At 45.4% G+C, this 16,952-nt stretch overlaps 2 protein-coding genes across 2 annotated transcripts in view; one reads left to right on the forward strand and one right to left on the reverse strand.

Moving 5' to 3' along the window:
- T265_03541 (hypothetical protein) overlaps nt 1-11,723 on the reverse strand; it is a gene marked incomplete at both ends in the record, with an annotated part of 16,046 nt that extends 4,323 nt beyond the window's left edge. Inside the window, 2 exons of the mRNA XM_009168053.1 lie at nt 5,480-5,605; nt 11,669-11,723. Coding sequence (XP_009166317.1) covers nt 5,480-5,605; nt 11,669-11,723 — 181 coding nt within the window. The remainder of the gene's footprint in view (nt 1-5,479; nt 5,606-11,668) is intronic.
- T265_03540 (hypothetical protein) lies at nt 2,234-15,083 on the forward strand (the record flags this gene model as incomplete). The annotated part of the gene is made up of 6 exons (XM_009168052.1): nt 2,234-2,585; nt 6,971-7,109; nt 7,148-7,336; nt 8,914-9,017; nt 11,832-11,984; nt 14,631-15,083. 6 exons carry the CDS (start codon nt 2,505-2,507, stop codon nt 14,814-14,816), a joined length of 852 nt encoding a protein of 283 aa, XP_009166316.1.
- Between the last annotated feature and the right edge of the window lie 1,869 nt (nt 15,084-16,952).

Below are 16,952 nucleotides of genomic sequence, written 5' to 3' on the forward strand. Positions count from 1 at the left end.
TGCCTTTACACTCCTGTCGCAGAGGACAGTACGACTTTACCCCCAGACCGCCTCGTAGCACGATTACTCGTAGTACGGGGTCTCGCTGCTCTTGGTCTGGCTGCTCCCCTTTGGCCTTCCTGGCATGGTTGCACCTTGTGGAACGAAGTTCCAGCCAGTGTAGCCCGCAGGATCATTGCAGCACTGAAGCCCGACCACCACGTCAAGGTGGCAGCTTTAGGTCGGGACAATTAAGCTGTAGGTCCAGATGGATATGTTGGTTAAGCATCTAATCGTTGACCAACCTGGTAGGAGAGACTGAGTGTCGCGCGGACACCCCCAACTATAATTCAGTGGGTCGCACCACGGTAAGTTCAAGTCTCTTCGTCAAGGAGGGATCAAAATGACGCTATGGTATTCAGCAAAGGAGAACCGTTTGGTACAATACTTCGAACAAAGATCCAGTCGTGTACCTGCTAACTCCCGTTCGGAATGCCGGCCTTCAACAGAAAGATGTACTGTGAATATAGAACACTTTCTAGCCTCAGAAGTATCACAGCGCATATCTGCGTAAGCGTTATCGTGATCCTTGTTTTGATGACCTTCCACGTGCTCTGTTCAAGGATGGCTGTGAATTCCTCACTCAGTGCTATGACGGGAATATGTGTGGCAAAATTAGTGCAGGAATCTCAAGGGCCAGAATCACTTGTCACTATGTGGCGTCAACAAGGCATATCACTGGGTATCAAGGGTCGCACGTACCAGGCTGCAGTAAGGGCTGTGTTTTTATGAGTGAGACGTGGCCTTTGCGGACAGATGATGTGAGGCATCGTCAGGTTTTTGACCACCGATGCCTTAGAAGCGTTGCCAGTGCCGGATTGCGTCAACGAATTCGCAACAAAATAATTGGAAAACGGATGTTTGTTTGTGCAGCAGGTACTTCGGTTGCGGAAAAAATCCAGCACCATCAAATTTGTTGACTCGGTCATGTGATATTCATGACTAAACATCTGTCGAAGCGAGTTTTATTGTCCGCGCCTCCTTCAGAATGGCACAAACTACTAAGTAGACAACGAATGACTTGGAAGAAGTGTATGAAATAAATTACGAAGAGTGTAGGTGGTGTTGGTGCTGTCCGCCTTCCAGGATGAGGTTCCCGTGACCCCCCACTCCACTGCGCTTGGTTGGAGACTGCAGGAAATGACGGCTGATCGATCTCAGTGACGTTCATGTTAGTTTCCAGTTTAGTTTATTGAGTGTTTAGAGATGAAGGAACCTCTAAATGCCTGCGACATGCCAGTTCCAGACCCCCTCCATCAACAACTCTTTCACTCTAAGGCTTCAAGGTTATGGTTGTACGGCAGTGAGGCGTCAGTGTCAACACCAATGTTTCTACCTATGATGATGTTGAGTGGATGGCATTTTTTCGAAGGTGAACTGTCGACCAGGACGAGGCGTCAGTACACCAATGTTTCTACCTATGATGATGTTGAGTGGATGGCATTTTTTCGAAGGTGAACTGTCGACCAGGACGTAGGTTACCTGCATTACAATTTACTGGGAAGTCAAACAGACGGCTTCAAATGTGTGCATGACACTACGACTATATAGTTTGCCATCCCGTGTGTTGGCCTCTAACTGTGTAGATCCCCTCAAAAATAAACAGGGTTGTTCGGAACACTGAACAGATGGTCCCGATTTATAGACGGGAGCTTTTGTGGTGGTTCCTATTGAGAGATATATTTTCAACAGATACCATTGCCCACGCTGACATCTAATTTGGTGCTTTAGGCAGTGATAAGCAGATTGACCAACCTTGTGGAGTTGTCTTGCGTTTTGTTCTTTCCCCTGAAAGTTTGTTTACCATCGCGTCCAGATCCACTAAAATGTTGACCGATTGGTTTTTGTTTCCTATCATGTTTCTTATTTCATGCCATCAGCATTATGTCTGTTGTTGATGCTCCACGATGAAGATCCCTCCCTAGTAGAAGTCATTTGTTACGTCACGTGGTTTACAGGCAGTTGGATCACCCAGAGTAAGCGGTCAAAAGTTTGAATATGCTTTTGGAAGTTCACTCTAGCTCTGAGGGTCACAGGTTGGAACTGGAAAAAATATGCTAGATTCGAACCACTTGAAAGAAATTACTTCAATATATCCTGGAGCTTTGTTTCCTGTTCTCATTTTCTTAGGAGTGTTAGTTTGTTAGTCATATGTAGAGAAACTACAGGATCACAAAACTTGTTCACAAAGCACTTGCGAACATGGACAACAAGTGTCTGTAGTTTTAAACAGCGCTCCTTGGTTCGAAGTATATCGAGTTGGTCGCTGGGTGTCTCAGTTTAAAAATTAAGGGGACTTAAGAAGGTAACGGGATCTTCCGATTCCCCATTAATCTGAAGTTTCGTTGTCTTTTGTTTTAGACCGACCCTACGGATCCGCTGAATCTCGGTGTATTTCACCGAAACGTATCTACTGACGTATTTCAATTCAGTAGAGCTTTTGGCGTTCTGCACGCGTCTTCAGTATGGCCACGCGGTCCTTGACTGAGAGTTTTGCATTTATGCGGAACAATGCATTTCAAAACCGGCAGTTCTTCTCAGACCAGGTCAGTTTTTGTCAAGTAACCGAACGACGTAATTATCGTTTGCACCGGACTTCGTAACCTTTTGTTTATATGGAAGTTCTGAGCAATACTTAGACCGAGTTTGAGAACTCCATCACCCAGTCCGCCTCTTCCAGCTAAGCAGTAATGGTTTTGGTTCCTAGGAACTCCATTCCATCCCAAGAAACGCGTCAGTAATAGCAGCTCGGAATGTGTGGTGCCGTTAAAACCGTACATATATTTGAACCGTTTCGTCGCTCCTGGCTTACAAGGGTTGACAAATTGTTTATTTATCATACTTAATTTGTTACTATTCCGTTCACTATTAGACGCTCTCTTGCGAATAGTCGCTTTCACAGAAAAAATATTCTCAATTTTACGGATGGTTTAATTTATCTGATTAGGTTGTTCTCTCTTTGATATACCCGAGTTTCTCTAGGACGAATAGGCGAGCTTCGTAGGTGAGAGACTGGCTGCTCATGTGCAATGCTTGGTGGTGTACTCTGCGCAGATACTGTCTGCAGGGATTTTAGAAGGGGTCTGGTACGAGGATGAGATGGCTTAGTGGCAAGAGCGTGAAGTTACTGACCGTTAGGTCCCGACCCCCGCCTCTCGAATAGCCCTCTCTAGGCTTGGGCAACCTGGCACTATTCAAGCTTCCGTGCTTTCTTCTGGTGGCGCGTCAGTTAGGCACCGAAAGGGCGCTACAGCTTGACGATTACGACTGTTGGTTCGAGTGCCAACCGTAGAATCCACGTAACTGGGTGGAACTGGTCATCACTTTTCAGTTTCGCCGAAAAATTTAGTACTATTGTTTACTAAACATTTTCGGAACGATAATACTTTGTTTCCTCTTTGTTTGCAACGTTACAAAGTCCCTCAACAGTACATGGATAAACACTTATCCACCTTTCGAAATGTCACCAATAGCACACATAGGAACCTTTGGATGTCAACCATTGGCAAGGGCGCGCGCAACGCTTGTTCGTAATATTTCTTTCAATTAAAAATATCTCACCATACTGCCTACAACAGCTTTGAGCAACATGCCATCTGGCTAAGAATTTTGCTTGAGATAAAAATCTCTTCGTCCTGCCGCTTGGGGCGAGATGGCCCAGGTGGTTAGAGCGCGAATTTACTGACAGGAAGGTCCGTGATTCGAATCCGACCTCCGCCACTCGATTCCCCCTGTCTAGGCTTGGGCAACCTGGCAGTATTCTAGCCCTCGTGCTTCCTTCGGGTGGCATGGCAGCTAAGCACCAGAAGGGTGCTACAGCTGAACGCTTTGTGTCTATCGGTGTCCCGATGACGGATGGTGTCGCGAGTTTGAATGTTCCTATAAGACGCTATTACCTAGAGAACGGTTTACGATGACTTACACGGTGCCGGTTGGCCTCTCCTCAGGTCTGGGAGCCCTCCTTTGTGCGTGATTACCATATTTTAATGTAACATGGAAATCGGGTGAAATCGATGGGATGATAGTCGTCTCCCTACAATCTAGGATTGGTTCTTGAATACATCGCAGTTATTTGTCACCACCCAAACGGATTTACTTTTTTCTTCTTCATAGCCTTTTAATTACACCAAATGAGTTGCAGAGAAATCTGAGCCTAGGGATCTCCCCTAAAAGTATTGAAATATATCAGTGGGACTTTTGAGTAGCTAGAGTTTGTGGGAGTTGAGGATTGTTGGCTAGACTGGTTGTAGCGCTGAGCTATGCCTGCGAATGATTGGCTCGCGCTGCCGTTGAGTTCGATGATGACGAATGGGAAGCAGTAACGGCAGCGAAATACGAGAACAGGTTAAAGCTAATGGATATGTTTTATAGAGACTGAAACTGGGAACACAGCTGTTCAAGATAAATAAACCAATCGAGACATTTCGTCCTATCGGAAGGGACCTTCTGTACCAGTGAGGACTATCTGCTGATCTCCAACTCACGATAAATCGTTAAATCATGCGGTCAAAACCTTGGATGCTCCTAAACTCATCATTGGCTGACTACCGTGTCTTGTTTTCCGATTTATTTGAGCTTCGCAGTCTCCGGCGTAACGGTATTTTTTTCCTGACATTTGAAGGGCACTACCTAGCCTGAGAAGGTTCTCTGTTTACGGTAGGTCGGTTGTCGAGCGCGTGCGTTCCTCTGTCAAACACATTTACGTATCGTCTCATTACTGTTCCCCTGAACTGTGGAAGATAACGAGCTTGTATGCTTATTCGAAAAGAAGCCAAATCTTCCAAGAGAAGCTGATCTCTTAGGAGCACTAAAACGCCATCTCTAACAGCCAACTTGATACGTTTTCGACACCAAAAGTGAAAGTGCGGCAGACACAGGGTACGCCTTGCTCATTCTGCAGGCTACTTCATCCGCAGCATGTAGGCAGAAAAACAAATCGGTTTTCAAGCAAGTGAACCTATCAAAAGCTTCCAGCTGACCGCCGAATGTGGAGGGAGTCGGAGTACTCTGGACTCGCCTTTGCGCGATTCGTATGGCAACATCTTTGAAGGATTCTTACAAGGAGAAAGTTCATCGATGTTTGTTTGTCATGTCTTCTTACGTCCCAACTGACTGTAGCCCTCACATCATCAAAGACAAGTTTGATGGCGTCCTGAATACCGTGTTGCAGAGAGCTAAAAGTTCAGGTATCGCTGTGGTTGCGGGAGATTCAAATGCACAAGTGGGCAGGCTTAGCGCATTTGAGATTCAATTAGGTGGTCGACATCGATTGGACTCGGTACGCACGGATAATGGTGAACGCTTGCTTAAGCTGTGTGCCGACCGCATGCTGTTTTTATGCAGTACTAGCTTCCGAAATAGCCGAAGTCGTCTGGCCACATGGTGTTCTCCGACGGCGTGCCGTCCACAAACTCAAACCGATCTTATTGCCATCACTTACCGCTGGAGCGGATCGATATCTGACTGGCACTCGTTTTGGAACACGTTTGAGGATTCTCTCCACTCACTGGTCCGGAGTCACTTCTTCCATCGTTCTCCAGGGCCGCATAAGATGCGGAAAAATCACCTGGTAATAGAGATAGACAGATCCGGATGTTTGACGAATTTACCAGAATCGTCTAGCGTTTCCGCCAAATGCTTCACCATCATATTTAATTTTATACTGGTTTTGTTTGTGGCACAGCGCCACCAGACTCACTCGCGCTGGATATCAGACCGAACAGAGACATTGCTTAAATCTGTGAGATACAGCGCGGACTCTTTTGTTGCATAACTGTCAGTCTTGGCCTGTTCGAGCAGTGGAACTGAGACGTCTTCAGTTGTTGAACAACTTGTCTTTAGAGGATAGCTCTTGCGGTTTGGCGTCCGCGAATATGCAGTGAGGCAATTAGAAAGCGAGCTCTCGGTTGTGCCATGGGGACTTCCATTGAACAGTGTGTCCAGCACCAGAAGCTGCATTGATTAGGCAATGTATTGCGTATGCCGATCCGTCTACCGAGGAGAGTGTTGTTACCCCGTAGCAATTCAGAATGGCGTAAGCACAGAGTTGGTCAACCTTTGAGCTGGCAGAAGGGTATGAGAGAGATTACGTGTGGGTGCTGTCGGTGCTGCTCGCCCTCCAAGATGGGGAACGCGTGATCCCCATTGCGCTTGGATGGGGACCCTGCAAGATATGGCTGCTAATCGATGTCAATGGCGTTCGTGTTGTCAGTTTTTATCTAGACTGCCTGAATGAGTTTGGAGGAATGATTATGGTAATGTAGCACTAGGTCCCTTCCCTGCCTACCTTTATTACTTTCTTCACAATAAGGCTTTCGAATAAATCATTGTTATACGACAGCGAAGTGTCAGTCTTGAACACTTATGTGTTGCCGTCCATGATAATGATGATTACTCACGGTACGGATACTTGCTGTTCTTCGTCGGGTTGCTCCCTGTTGGCCTTCCCGGAATGGTTGAACCTTTAGGGAGTAAATTCCATCCAGTATTGTCGGCGGGATCATTGTAGCACAGGAGCCTAACCACTACGTTAAGGCGACAACTTTAGGTTGGGCGTGTGAGCTAGCCAAATAATCCATCCGATCATAGACCGGAGTCGATTCTTACCATGCATTAATGTACATACCAGAGGATGGTTCGGCGACAGCCCACTTTTCTCATTTCCCATGGATAGTTATTGTGATTTGGTGTGAACCTTTTGGCGAACGTCACCCGTCCATGATAAGCAACTTTATTTCACTAAGAGCGGTGGATTGTATATGTAGAGGATTAACCCAGCTACGAACAGGCATTGGTGGTCAACCGTACATCGAGTGAGTTATCTTGAGTGTTGAGAAGGGCTACTATTGGTGTGATTGTCGTTTCGTGTGTCTACATAGGGCGAAAAGCGCCGACCTCATGACCCTTTTTTGTCCTTGTTAATTTGTCACAGAAAACAAATGATCGGGAAGCCCTCGTCCCAAAGTCCCGAGATGATGACATTGAGAAAACTTCACGGAGTCGGGTTCCTCAGGAATGGCAATCGCTGGTCAACTCAGTACAGTACACATTTACCCTGATCCATCAGAAGAGTAAATGTCGCTTTCGATTCTCATCTGTTTGATTTCAGTGAAGGAACTAGTTGCTCTCCATAACCGGCACCTGATGGCAACCAATTTGGACGACAACCTGGATGAAGATCAAGAAATCGAACAACAAACCAAAGAGCTTACTGAGGTGAATATTTTATCTCTAGCCTATGCTTTGAAATGCCATCGCAAGATGAAGCGTACACAAGAGATTTTTGTCCATGGCCTGCGTGAGTTGACCACAGAATAGGAAAGCCTTCACGTGTCTAGTAAACGCGTTCCACCTGGTATGTGTAATGTATATAGTGTCACTCCTCACGTACAGTTTTCTGATGGACCCTCACTATCACAGACCTCCCATAAGTTCCATTGTCATATTAGGTTGGAGTCGCTTTGAATTCATTCTTCTACTCTAAAGGCCACATCGTTCTTTTACAAAGCGAAGCCACCTGGCGAAATATCACTGAGGATGCGTTTAACCACCGACTAGAATTCCAACACGATTTGGGCTTTATCAGCCAACGATTGATGGCCATCTCATCATCCGTTGGTCCGCCAATCTGTATGCAATGCTGTTTGCGATACTATTTGTATGCGTACTGATGTGCTTTCAATTTACCACAGAACTATTTCTCTGTCTATCTGTCTCGCATTCTGTCTGTAGAATTTTGTCTTCTGCGGACAACCCTAATCCCTATACTTTTTTCTTACAGGTCTTTAGCTTATCGCACCGGCAGTTGGGTAAACTCTCAGCTCTCAGACGTTCGCCAACGTTGTGGCAAGGATCTCAGTCTCAGAAGTTATCCGAAAATGTTCTCTCCAGTTTGGCTCGTACTCTCCAAGATCTATCATTGGCATTCAGAAAAGCGCAATCAGAATATCTGAACAGTAGGTTGTGTTGGGTATTCTGCACTTAATGTTTCCTCAAGCTTAATGTTTTTCATTCTCAATCAATTGGAAAAGGTTTGGAACCGACTGAGAAGTCATCGTTTCAGAAGGGCTTTCCTGTTCTCAGACAATGAGCCTAGGATAGCTCAGTTAAGGCGCGAAGGTACTGGAGGTACACAGTTCGAACCCTACCTCAGCGTCTCGGCTGCTCCTCTCTAGGCTTTGGCAACCTGACAGCATCTCACCCCTCGTACTTCCTGGTGGCATAGCAGCTAGTCACCGGAACGATGTTACAGCTGTATGGCTGACTGTACTGTTTTGTTATCAGGTACCATAATTCGCCTCCGTCGTAGTTGTCGTGATGGGATTCATTCTGTGATTTTTGTGAGTTGTTTTGTCTTCAGTTGTCTGCCGAGGTCTGAAAAATGTCCGTAACCCTATCACACACCATGCTTGACATCATTTACTTTGCATTAGAGACTTTTTAATGATCTGAGTAGAAGACGACCTCAAAGCTGACGAAGTCGTTTCAACTTATATTCATTGAATGTAAATTGAGGAAACTGAGCGACCAACTTGCACGCGCTAAATCATCCGAATTTTTTCATGAGAATGATTTTAGCACGAATTTCATTGCCTGCCAAGGTAACCACTAGTAAAAAATGTGCTTTATTGCCTAGGCTATACAGACAACTGAAACGCGATGTATGGTTTGCATTTAAATGAAGTCAGTTGGCTTCTTGGCTCCGGTCGTTGTACCCGTCAGACTTTTTGAGAAACTGCCGGTGACTTCCAGACGGCACGCTTACTTCCTTTCATTCCTTCCTTTGATCATGCACCTCCCTTGGTATTTCCCCATTTGTATTCTGCTCATGAGTGCATGCCCGCCCTCTGCCAATGTGCATTTTTCTCATTGCAGAATTGAAATCACGTGATGATCGAATCCAAGGCTATCTCTCTTGGGGCCCGTTGTTAGAAAATAATTCTACCGGACTTGACGATTTTGGAGATCAGGAATATCAGGTAAATCTGGAAGCCACCCTGAATCGCACACGGTTTTCGCTTAGTTTTCTTTTTGTTACGAATATGCCCTTACTTCTTTTAAAGGACTTTTTCCAGGGGAAAGTCTCACTCCAGTGGATACCCGATATTTCATGCTGCTGTTTCCTCCTTCTGGCTAATTTACTGGCGTACATGTTACCTCTCTTGCTCCTGCCGCACCTCTGTTGCTCTTGTCGTGTGCGTGTGGGTGCGTATTTATGTGATCACACGTTCACCCACCTGTTGATTCGCCGTCTGATATCTACCGAGTTCGTGTGGTTTCTAGTTTCACACTGATCCGCTGATAAATGGCATGCTTACTTCTGCGTGTGGCATAGCATAACTAATATACCAGGTCGTAGCAGCCTGCGGAAATGATTGTGCTGCCCCATCAATCTTCACGTGTTTGTGAACTGTCTCGACTTTTATGGTGCACTTTATCTTTACCTTTATCTCCGTAACAGGTGTCCGTAACCTTCAGTTTCGCGTTCGGTCCTCCATGGACAGTATTATGCTTCTCGCTTGATGCTTGAGACAATTTTTAACACTGCTGTGTGGCCCTTGAAATATCCATTTTTGTGCATCGTCCTACTGTGGGAAAATTGATGTTTCTCAACGAGCAATAATCCTCTTAGGAAACTTCTTTGATGCCTAGATCGTTTGCTGGTATGAGTTTGGTTTGGATCTGCACGAAGAGCAATTCCGTTTCATCTCTACCGAGCTTGAGATGGTTCGGTGGTTAAAGCGCGAACTCTGTGACTGGAATTTGACCTACATCTCGACTACTCCTGTCTACGCTCGGGCACTCCGGAATTTTCTCACTCCTCGTGCTTCCTTCGAGTGGCATGGCAGCTAGGCGCCAAAAGAGTGCTACAACTGATCCATTATTTTCATTATTATTTTCATCTCCACTGGAGATTTCAGCTAGCTTGCAACCCACAAAATCTGAAAAGGTTGTTCCCTCCATGGGGTCACTGTAGGACACCAAATGCGACGATTTGACACGAAGTTCATGCGCGCCAATACGTTTGGCCTCAACTTCACTGATACGCCATTCAAATTCATGACCTTTCCGAGACGCCTCTTAGTGTGGCAGATCTGAAGCGAATCCTCGTACTGTCTGTCGCCCGAGCTTTATATTACAGTCGCAATTGCAATGTAAGAAGCTGCAATAAACATTTAAACTCATTGTTTCGGGCGGATATCTCACAGTAGCGGGTTAGAAATGTCTAAACGCCATAAACATATGAATGAATTAGCTAGTGTCCCGATTTGATCATGTTTGAACCGTTCGCCATCGCACAATAAAGAACTGAGTGGTTTACTATCACGTTCAGCGTCTAGCCACCAGACAGCTGGTTCTCATTCTCCTCACTCTCTAGAGTAAACACAGTGGTCAAGCCCCCCTCATAGCGCTTCAGCAAAGGTCACTCATTAAGCAATCTGTGACATGTCATCATTCACACCCGCCACCCCAAACCAAAAAGCATGGATCAACTGATTTATCAACCCTTTTTCCCATTTGAGATCCTACGGGAACACCTAAGGGTTGAGCTGTCTCCAAGATGCGAAAGCAGAACCCCCGGTCACTTGCTGATATAATTGTCCTTGACCAGAGGTTGCTAGAGATGTGTAAAAGCTCTTTCACTATTGAAGTCTCTTCTATTGGATAAGATCAACAAGGATTGAGGCGTTTTAGGGACCAAATGCGGAAAAAGTCTTTTGGAAGCATTCCCATTCACTTCTCTAAGACACAAAGTCCAAAGCGTGAAGTTCTACGAGGCAGCTGTTTACCACTGAAGGTCCTCAACTTGAGAAAGTTCGTTTTTAGCAGGACAACGTTACGTTCGATGTATTGGCGCTCGACCATCCCTATCCGCCCTCTACCTTCTGTTATTCTTACTAATAATAACAGTTGGCAGCCTAATATCCAGTCTGCTGGAAACAGGTGACCTAGGCAGTGTTCTTCATCTCTAGAAACTGTCGCACTGAGAGCCGCTTACGAAACCTCAGTCAGAATAGAGTTGAGCAAGTGATGACCGACCGAGAACGTTGTGTCTGACTACTAAATCACTGTTTAGAGGGTTGGCAGATGTCTGTCAGGAGATAAATTCATAATAGTACCGATTGATCGGTGAAAACTACGGGCACTCCGCTTCCGAATTCGCCTTTTGTTAAGGTTCATCCGGGAGGCCTAATCCATCGGCGCTAATCTTAACTTGAACACCAAGTTGTACGTATGTATTCCTCGCAATAGGTGGTAAACCTCTTAAATCCTTGGAGTCACTGATCCGGTTAACGTGTCGCAGGCAATGATGAGCACATATCCATTCATCCCATCTTGAGTTTCTGTCCCTGTATCGTTGCCAGTTTTCTCCTGTTGTTTACTTTTTCGGTCTGATAGTATGCGTTTTCCTCATTGTTGTCCAACTAAATGGCTGCACAAGACATTGCTGGAGGCTGTGAGCGCTGTATTGTTCTTTTGTCTACCTGCGTATATCCGTAGCCGACTTGATTTCACACACATGGAGAAAGTCTCATTACCCCGTCAGTTAATTGGTGGTGTTTTCCAAGAATTCTCATGCCGTCCATAAGACATTCGATGTATTTCTCTGTCAGTTTACGTGCCTTACTTGCTTCTTCTGGGTCAATTTCTGATTTGTTTCGTTGTGTTGATAAATCGGCCATTACCTAACTGGGCCCATATGGGTGGAACCATCTTCCCCACCAGTAGACGATTTTTACTGAGCTATTGCCTCTGTCAAGTTCATTCTACTCGTGTTTTCGTTCTCACAGCTTTGGGAGGCACAAAAGCAAAAGCGAGAAATGCTGTTGGAGGAAAACACTGCAGCGGTTGCTCAGCGCGAACATGAGATCAATCAGATCGTCCGATCTATCTACGAACTCAATGAGATATTTCGTGATGTCGCACAACTAGTAGTTGATCAGGTGAGGCTAAACTCGGTCATTCCTATGATTGGATACTAGAATTTGTATAGCCCGATCTATGTCGGAATTAAACTGAGAAACTCAGTACTTTTATCACACAGTATAAACCAATCGTAATTCACCATATCGCATATGGTGGTTCTTCTCTTTGGTGTTTATTATCCGTTCGTTCTTTTTCTCACATTCATCTGCTCATAACAATACCATTGACCTGCAGCCTTCAGAACATTAAGAACTCTTTTATTGTGTGCATCCAATTTATCCCATAGCCCTCTGATCGAACAGTTAGATTTAGTCTTCTACTTCACCGGCTGCCCTCAGCGATCTGGATTATATTTCTGAACTGCACATAGGTTCTCCAGTCACTTCTCTGATCTTTTCACTTCGTGGAAACTGTACGCGTCCATCGTCACCAACTAACGCTGAAGGGATTTGCGAAAGTTGTCTCAGCATGAAATTGAAGTTTTCCAAGTTTCTGGCATGTGTCGGCATAGAAATACACACATGAAGGAAAATGAAGTCCCAGAACAGAAGAGATCTTTCTAAAGGTGGTCTAAGGTCCATATATGTTGGATTTGGTCGCTTTGGATCTGCGTGATAATCTTCTATCATTTGGCCGGCTCAGGCCGGATGTCCTCATGTGCAAGGCACATGGCGATGGCGCAGTCAGTATATTCAACAGTGCTTATGATTCGTCTTCGAAGCTTGGGGCGAATTCAATTGCGTAGTCCAGATCAACAAGGTTATGACTAGCAATAGTCCAAACACCTTTGTTTTGATGACCCTCCGGAATTCACCTCATCATTTCACTGGTGAAGGTGAACAAGAATGAAGACAAAAATGGGCGTCCTTGTGGGACATCATGTTTTGTAGAGAAGCATTATCCCGCCCCTGTCGGGTCGAAAGTGGGATCGAATAAATTTTCTTGCTCCTCCTACATTTGTATTCCCCACGTTGTGAAGCATCCCGACATCGATGAGACCGCGCGTTTTTAGGATCTTTAGTTTCAAGAAATAATCTCATTCACAGATCAGTTTTTTACGAGAGACTCAACTGAATCTCTCGTTTAAGCTATTCTACAACTGAATGTGCTGCACACAGGCCGTCTCATGTTTCAGTTGACACGATATTCGAGATATACCAGTATATTTTCATAAAGGAAGCTACTCACAAGGTTACTGAAAACTCTTCAACGGCCCACTACCGGTTTCGCCCTTCTTGGGGCTCATCAGGTATTTGCTGCAACCGTTTAACCGGTGTGTTCTTTTTGACACGCTTGCCGATCGAGGAATGCCCCAGAAGTTTCTGAACATAATACGTTCTTCGTATTCTCAGATTTCCGGGCGTATAGAAGTATACGGAGAGCTCTCCAAAAGCTTGCGTTGTTCGTCAGAGACGCCCACTCTCTCCAGTCTTATTTAATTTCGTGGTCGATTAGATAATGAGACGGACGCTGGAAGGTCTTCAAAACCCGTGTTCAAATAGCCTCTGACGCAAACCTTGTCACTCTGGAAAACGCAGAGGATATCATTCTCGTCTTTGGAGAGGAGGAGGCGTAAGTGTTTTTGGATGAACTGACCAAAGTCATTCCCTTCTTTGGTATGCACTTTGCACCCTCAAAGTGTAAGGTCATGCTCGTGGTCATGCAGTCACTGAGCCTACCACTTACAATCCAGGTAGAGGCACGGAAAGTTGTGGGGCGTTTCACGTATCTTGGAAGTTGTCAATGCACAAATTTGCAATGATTGGGGCGCGTTTACTAATTTAAGACACCTATGGCGTCAAAGTTGAATATCCTTAGGGAACGTGTGTATCGGGCTACGGTACGGGCAGTCTTGTATGGCTGTGAGTCTTGGCCTGTTCGAGCAGTGGAACTGAGACGTCTTCAGGCGTCCGACAATCGTTGTCTTTGAAGGATAGCTCTTGTGGTTTCGTGTCGGCGAATCCATAGTGAGGTAATTAGAAAGCGAGTTTTCGGTTGTACCATGGGGATTTCCATTGAACGTTGTGTCCAGCACCAAAAGCTGCGTTGGTTAGGCCATGTATTGCGTATGCCGAATGGTTTGCCGAGGGGAGTGTTTTTTCCCCGTGCACAGTTCAGAGTGGCGTGAGCACAGAGGTGGTGAACCTTGTAGCTGGCAAAGGGGCATAAGAGAGATTACTAAACGTTCAGTGCTACTCGCCTTCCAGGGTGGGGAACGTGTGAACCCCATTGTGCATGGTTGGGGACGCTGCAAGATATGGCTGCTAATCGATGTCAATGGCGTTCGTGTTTTCAGTTTCTATCTAGACTACCTGAATGAGTTTGGAGGTGTAGGCACCTCGGAGTGGCTGTAATAAGCTAGTACCAAGTCTCTTCCTCGTCTACCTCTATTCTTCCCTTCACAATAAGGCTTTCGAATAAATCATGGTTGTGCGGTAAGGAAGCATCCGTGTTGAACACTGATGCCATGTTGTCCATTGTGATGATCTTGTCATTTCGGCTTCGAAGTATGTAAGACTGACCAGTTTAACGCAGCTTGCCTCAGACCTAAGCGCGTCGATTGTGGAAAAATGCCTGGGGCTTTTTCAGTTTATGGACTCACTGTCTAAATTGCAGTATTTTCGTTACTAATCGGTTCGCCTATCTCTAATCACCCATGTTAGGGCACACTGGTCGACCGAATTGACTACAATGTGGAGAATACACAAATCCGTGTGGAACAAGGCCTCCAACAACTGTCGAAGGCGCAACATTACCAGTCCAAGGATCGTAAAATGTTGGTAATCATGGTACTGGCGACTCTTGTTATCGTGTTTGGAATTCTACTGATTGTCACAAAATTTCGCTAGAAAACATACATGTGGAATACCTGCACAATCCAGTCGCCTTTGTTGTGAGGTCACAACTTTAACGGTCCCCTGATTCCACAACGGCTGAATATGGGAGAGAAAACTCTCAGTTCACTGTGATAAAACATTCGTGGATTGAATGGAATTGTGCAATGCTGTTTTTTTACGTTATGTACTTTTGTTCTCGCAACTTATCATTCCAAGTCAGAAGTCTACATTTTCTTATCGTTGTGATGTCATAGTTGCGCGTGAATTTTTCGATGAATATAATTTATCACGAATGTGCTGGTTTTGATTACGAACTTTGGGCTCAGTCAGAAAGCTGCAAAGCAACGGCGACCAAGGGCTTCGATGACTAAGCGTCACTGTTCTACTAGACCAAGGATAAACCGGCGGAATATCTATGCGATTACGGAGCTCGAAAACCACATCTGTGGCATTTGATCTCACCAGGTTCCTAGTTGTCGCGGGTTGGGAGAAAACATGTTTGGATTTTTTTTGGATGAGTTCTATGTCCTGCACGAAGTCTGCACACCAGAACAGACTGTTTTGCATTGACACGGCCGTGCAAATCAGATGCTAATGCTCCATCGGACTGTATCACAGGAGAGGCTGAAAGCCGTAAAATAATAGGATGTTTTCGGAGGAAACATCGAATGTGAATTGTACGACACGTTGATACATCCGGCTGCGCAGATAACCACAGCCCTGAGACCGATCAGCCGCACTGTTTTGAGTTTGTTAATGCCCATTAGGCCAACTCGTTCCAGTACACGTGTCTGCAGAGCGGTTCTCTTTCGAGTTAAGGGCTTCCGTTTCCCTTCGATTTTTGTTTGTCCATATGGTCCGGTTCGTAAAATGTCTGCGCTTTGTTGCAGATATCTCTTTAGTCATCAGTGCTGTTCATACGAAGGCTGCTACAGGACATTCTTTTGTTCTATAAAAACTGACGAAAGGATAACTTTTCTAAAATGCTATGTTTAGAATCAGGCAGAGAATGCTTGGGCACAAGTGGTAGTATTTCCGTAATAAAGCTTTTCAAATATGAAGCCAACTAATAAGGAACATATCACTCTGGATTCAGAGGGAGGGACTCACTGAGTGTTCTCTCATGATATCTCCACGATTGGTGACAAAATGTCCTTAAGCTGATTGTCAAGCTCAACGAACAGACAAGCAGCAACCTGCTTACGGCGTCAAAGCTGTATATCCCTGAATCCCAAAGGACGTGTGTATCAGGTTACGGTAAGATCTGTTTTGTTTTATGGTTGTGAGACTTGGCCTGTTCGAGCAGCGGAACTGAGACGACAATCGTTGTCTCAGGACCATAGTTCGTGCGGGTTGGTGTCGACAAACCCTTACGAGGAATTTAGAAAGGGAAGCGTTGGGGGCTTCTATTGAAGAATGTGTACAGCACCAGAGGCTGCGTGGTTAGGCCGTGTATTGCACATGTCGAAACATCGTTTGCCTAGGAGAATGCTGTTTTCCGTGCCTCATTCACAGTGGTGGAATCAGAGAGGTGATCAAATTTTGAGGTGACAGAGGGGTGTGAGAGAGATTACGAAACATTTTGGTGCTATTGATCCTACTCGCCTTCTAGGATGAGGACCGCGTGGACCGCACTGCATGTGGTCGGAGACGCTGTAAGATGTGGCTGCTAATCGATGTCAATGTCTTTCTCGTTGTCAGTTTCTATCCAGATTACCTGAACGAGTGTTTGATGGCGCCTTGGAATGATTGCATTAAGCTAGCACTAAGTCTTTTCGCCGTCCACCTTTGTTCTTTTCTTCACCATGAGGCCTTCAAATAAATCATGGTTGTGCGGCAGCCAAGTTTCAGTGTTAAACGCTGATGTCATGCTGTCCATGATGACGCGAAAAATTTACAAACTGGGACAGCATTAATCAGAACTACAGAATATGAAATGTAGGCAAACAAGCACTCAAACAACGGAGACAGGCACAACCATTAACCCACCACTACGCTATCCAATGACGCACTGATGATGTCACCTCGATTGGTGATGAAACGTTTGCAATCAAACTGCCCAGCTCAGCGTACAAGCCAACGACCACGACAATACAGCTCACTTATCCACACCTGCATTCACCAGTGGGTTCGTGGGGTGGCATGCAT

This window comes from Opisthorchis viverrini, assembly GCF_000715545.1.
Source record: "Opisthorchis viverrini unplaced genomic scaffold opera_v5_51, whole genome shotgun sequence".
Classification (NCBI taxonomy): Eukaryota; Metazoa; Platyhelminthes; class Trematoda; order Opisthorchiida; family Opisthorchiidae; genus Opisthorchis; species Opisthorchis viverrini.